This window comes from Corvus brachyrhynchos, unplaced genomic scaffold, assembly GCF_000691975.1.
Source record: "Corvus brachyrhynchos isolate BGI_N302 unplaced genomic scaffold, ASM69197v1 scaffold30, whole genome shotgun sequence".
NCBI lineage: Eukaryota > Metazoa > Chordata > Aves > Passeriformes > Corvidae > Corvus > Corvus brachyrhynchos.
Genome location: NW_008235742.1, coordinates 1,429,315 through 1,434,056, shown reverse-complemented (window position 1 = coordinate 1,434,056; position 4,742 = coordinate 1,429,315). Strand labels below are relative to the sequence as shown.

The window sequence follows — 4,742 nt, the reverse complement described above, 5'->3', positions numbered from 1 at the left end:
GGTGAAACTCGGTTTTGTTTGCCTTATAGGTGAGTATTGCCACAAAACTGTCAAATTAACCCCAGTATGCTCCCCCTAGCACTGCTTGCTGTTTCAGTCCTGGCTTTCAGAAATCATCTGCAATTCTTTATGATGTGTGTTTGCTAGTTTCATTGAAGTTTAAAGCCAGCTCCCTTGGGGAAGTCCTGAGGCCTGCTCAATTCCCTTTAAAAACAAAGTATTCTGACAGGATAGCATGAATGTCAGATTTAAAATTTAGTGCTTGATGTCATAGTGAGATTAAATGTTTGCAGTAGGAATGCACTAATTAAACCTTGTGTGTGATACAGGATGGACGTGGAGAAAGGAAAGATTGAAGACACAGGTGGCAGTGGTGGCTCTTACTCAATTAAAACACAATTTAACTCTGAAGAGCAATGGACAAAAGCACTAAAATTCATGTTAACTAACCTGAAATGGGGCCTTGCCTGGGTCTCATCCCAATTCTATAACAAATAACTGAAGTCAGAACTTGGCCTGGCAGCTGTGGAGTGTCTGCATTGTGTTGGAGAAAGACAAATTAATATGTCTCTTAATATTAACCAGTACAAAATGTTTACAATACCAAAAATCCACAAGACACTTTATTTAAAATACCATTATTACAAGTAGTTTATAGAAAAGCAATATGCAAAGTTGTATCATTGAGCTGAACAGAATAAAACTCAGCTATTAAATGGATTCTGAACTGGTATTTTTGGGGTTTATGGCCACGCACGTAAATCACTGTCAAACTTCAGAACACCGTGAGTTTGATGCTGCTCTGTTACAGCTAATGCAAGGTTGGAAAAGCAGAACATTACAAACAGGGAATAATGTGGAAAAAACTCCCAGAACTCTGCCTGGTCATTGAAGAGTAACTACAGTTTGAAATAAAGTATTTTCTAAGTCATATCAGCACTTCTTTGTGCTACTGAACTTACACAAGGTTTGATACCATTTTAACACTGTAATCTCTCCTGCAGCCTGTTCCTGCACAGGGCTGCACTGAGGAAACAATAAAGCTATTCCATACTCCAGGTGTTTTCAGCCAGCAGTGCCTTGCCCAGTACAAACCCCTGGCACTAACCCCTGGCACTCACAGGGACACGCAGCCTGGGCACTGCTGGCTGCGGTAGGGCAAGAGCAAACGGGCTCCAAGTGCTGGCAGAGAGGGAACAATCACAGGTGAGACAGGGATTGTATAAAAGCAGCGAGAGGAGACAGCACAGCCCCGTTTGTAATGCGGGTGTGAGAGCTGCTCCCAGCGATCCCGGTCCCAGCCGAGCCCCGGGCATGGCAGCACCTTTCAAACACGACTCCTCTGAGGAGTCTCTTTGGTCAAAGGGAACTCAGATTCACAACTTAGAAGATGCAGCTCTTACAGTAAATCTTGTGGGGCATTTCTAAACGCTATGGTGCTGTTGGGCCTCCCTTCAGAGCATGAGTGCGATGCCCAGCAGGATGAGCTTTGCTAATTAACACGTGCCTGACAGGCTGTCACAGAATCCCTGGTGCCTGGGCAGTGTCACAGAGGAGAGACTTGTCAGCAGTGTGACAGTTCCTGCTGCTGCACCAGTGACCGGATGGACAGGGTGGTTCTATTTCTGAGGCAGAACTCTGTTCTTGGGAGATTTGGCTCCACAGTTCCTGTGCTGCTGCTCGGGTGTGGTGCTGCCAACTATGCGCCTCACCACAGCGTAGGAGAACTCCAGAATGCTTTGTGGAGTAATGCCAGTGATACAGTTTAAATGCTCCACAACCTGAAAAAAAGAAAAGATACAGCAGCTAAAGGCCGTCAGTTTACAGACTAACAAGAGTAACTGCTCCATGGGTGCATTTCACAGGGAGTTGTCCCATGAGATTGCTTCTCTACCTGCCAGTGAAACGTTGCCTGTGGAGTTTTGTTCTGGCTGTGAAGCACTGAAGGTGAGGATACTCACCAGTGCCAGCACATGCTGCACACAGAACTGCCCCATGCCCTCAGCTCTGACAGAGGCCCACGCGCTTTCTGCTGAAAAGACAGAGGTGTTCCCTCCCTCATACCACTCCCAGTGCAGCCCCACCCGTTTCCTTGCTGTGCTGAAACAGATAAACCACCTTGGCATTGTGTCCCCGTAGAGCCAACGTGTTCAGCAGCGACTGTACCTGCTCCCAGTGGTCAGGGCTCAGGATGAACACACCTGTACTGATGACTCCAACAGCCAAGAGCATGAAATCTTCCTTCACTGTTAAAAACTTGGCTCTGCAGAAGGAAAAGTGTGTTCAGGTGTAAAACGCTGCTTCACAGTTCTGCTGCTGCAGTTGTCAATGCCCAGGATATGTTGGCTTATTCAGGCCAACCAAAGCCCAACACCAGTAGCTGGAACTGACAGCGCAAGGCTGGACTTCAACAACCAGGTGAAACACTTTCCTTGCCTGTGAAGCAGCTGTGGAGAAGCATGTTGCTTTGAACTGGTGTATCAGAAACAATGACGAATGTCCCCCAAATTAGTTTGGTTTTTTTTTTTAACATACCCCAAAATGGCATAATGAGAGTTATGCTACTATTTATTAGCTTTTTTTAAGGGTTTTAATTCCAAAGGGTTATTTTAAGTCATTGTCAGGTAAGACCCTTACATCTGCAGTTTGCTTGGTGTGGAGTTTTCGATGGCAATCTTCAGCAAAGTGTCATAGATGGTCTCTCTGGTCAGGTAGCAGAAGTCCAGTAGCTCTACACACAGCTGGTGTAAGGGTTTTGCAGGAAGCAAGCAGCCGTTGTATCCTGGCAGAGATCACACCATCAGTCCCACATTTTGGGTCACTAAATTCAATCAGGAGTGTCAGGTACCATTATGGAGAGACAGAGAGTTCTGAGGACAACTGCCCTGTCTCTGAATGCCACAGGATCCCTGAGCCTCAATATAATTTCACTCTGAAATTCAGGCTGTCAGACCAGAGCCAAGAAAATGGTGAGTGATTGTAGGAAATGTGGCCTGGCACGAGGTTCACAGCCTTTAAACTCTTAATCTTTTACTGAATGAGTCATGACTGGCTGTCCAACAACATTCATCACATTCTACAAAGGACAAAGTTCTTATCTAAAAAGTGAAGCCCTGGACAATCTTAACAGTTCCATGTGCAAAAATCTGTAATATGAGACATTTTGGTTCAGATTGGCAGCAGCTCTATGACCCTACTAAAAAACTTCCTTCCCGTTCTCTCTGACTGATACTCTCACCTAGAACCTCCAGAAGCAATTCCACGTAGGCCAACGGAGTTGACACATTGATGTGGAAGTGCAGAGTGTTTAAAACAGCAAGCTCCGACTCCAGCAACTCCTGTTTAGTGTAGGAGTATTGTAAGGATTGCAGAAATTTTAAAGCTGTGTCATTGGTCACTCTCTGAAAAAAAAGAGACAAAATGTCTTCCAGGCAAATAAAGCACTTGGTAGGAACAAAGTGTCCTGTCACCTCTCTCCTCCTGCAGCTCACCCGCCTGTCCTTTGAGCTGGCATGAGAAATCCAGCTCTGACCTTTCCCACAGGTTTCCTCCACTCAATAAACCATCCCCAGGCAGGTGTGAACCCCTGTAGACACAAGATTTTTGGCAACCACAGGCCAAGATTTTCCTGCAGTTTTTCCCCCCAGCACTGGGAACAGAGCAAATTGTTACTGGATGAGTAGGAATTTGCCTGCCCTAAAGGGAATGTCATGTCCTTGGCATTTCATTATCACTACTGTCTTTCAAAAAGGAAATCTATTTTTAAGAGAGGTTCATACACTGCAGGTTTAAGCACACTGCTAAAGCAAGGGCAGGCTGAGCTGGCTTACGCTGTAGTGCAGGGAGAGCTTGCTCGCGAGCTGAACACACGACACGAGCCGCAGGACAAAGGTGTTGGCTATCTGATCCCTCACAGAGCTCCAGCTGCTCCTCTGCCCCTGGTCACGACCTTTAGCGTTCCTGCTGTTATCACACATCTGCTCTACCTGCTTGATCATGAACCTACAAAACCCACAATTGCTCAGAGAACGGTTCTGTCTGCTGAGGAAAAGGAAGAAAGGCAATTCCACTGATGCTTAAGACTATACACAGAATTTATAATTTGGATTAAAGGAATGAAGAGGCAAAGCCCTCAACACGCACATTAGTCATGTGTGGTTTGTGTGAGGGGGACAGAGTGGGACAGGGCACGGGCACTACAACCACATCAGAGAATGGGAAATGCTGTTCAGGACTCTTATTACCTTTCAAGTAACTCCACTGCGTGGTACCGTGTCGATTGGTCCAAGCGCCATTTTTCAGACAGAAGGAATATAAATTCTACAAAAAGCACAGCAGTCACTCATTTCAGTCTCCTGAAGCTCACTGTACAGCTGTCACCTGCCCCAGGAGCTGCTGTAGCTAAGCCTCACCCACGATCCGTGTCTCTTTGAAGTACCCAGCCTGCTCCGGCAGCTCACTCAAGTACTGCTCGTTCTCCGTGGCCAAGTGGATCAGTGTGTCCTCAATAATTTCAGGAGCAACCCCACTGAACATGGGGCCTGAGTCACGGCCCCGGGGTTCCAATGGCACCTGAGACCCCATTTAGCGGGTCAGGGCCGAAGCCGTAAGGACAATGATTTCACCAGCCCCACAGGGACAGACCGCGACAGGGCTCCTCCAGCTCCTCCCGGCCGCCTGAAGACCGCACGGGGAGGGGACGGCCCCTCGGTGGCAGTTGGCGGGGAAGGGGCGGGGGCTCG

General features: G+C 47.3%; 3 protein-coding genes across 3 annotated transcripts in view; 1 reads left to right on the top strand and 2 right to left on the bottom strand.

The window, feature by feature from the left end:
* Window positions 1–720, top strand: part of BECN1 (beclin 1) — a 3,294-nt gene extending 2,574 nt beyond the window's left edge. The window contains 2 exon segments of the mRNA XM_008640485.2: window positions 1–29; window positions 330–720. The exon segment at window positions 1–29 is cut by the window's left edge and continues 26 nt beyond it. Coding sequence (XP_008638707.1) covers window positions 1–29; window positions 330–498 — 198 coding nt within the window. The 3' untranslated portion in view covers window positions 499–720.
* Window positions 1–4,742, bottom strand: part of PSME3 (proteasome activator subunit 3) — a 21,680-nt gene that overhangs the window by 9,771 nt on the left and 7,167 nt on the right. The window lies entirely within an intron of this gene.
* Window positions 1,526–4,736, bottom strand: CNTD1 (cyclin N-terminal domain containing 1). Its single transcript, XM_008640260.2, has 7 exons — window positions 4,413–4,736; window positions 4,245–4,320; window positions 3,831–4,002; window positions 3,239–3,401; window positions 2,638–2,782; window positions 2,167–2,263; window positions 1,526–1,781 (listed from the first exon to the last, which is right to left on the bottom strand). The coding sequence occupies exons 1-7, from the start codon at window positions 4,582–4,584 to the stop codon at window positions 1,620–1,622; spliced, it is 987 nt and encodes a 328-aa protein (XP_008638482.1). The 5' UTR covers window positions 4,585–4,736; the 3' UTR covers window positions 1,526–1,619.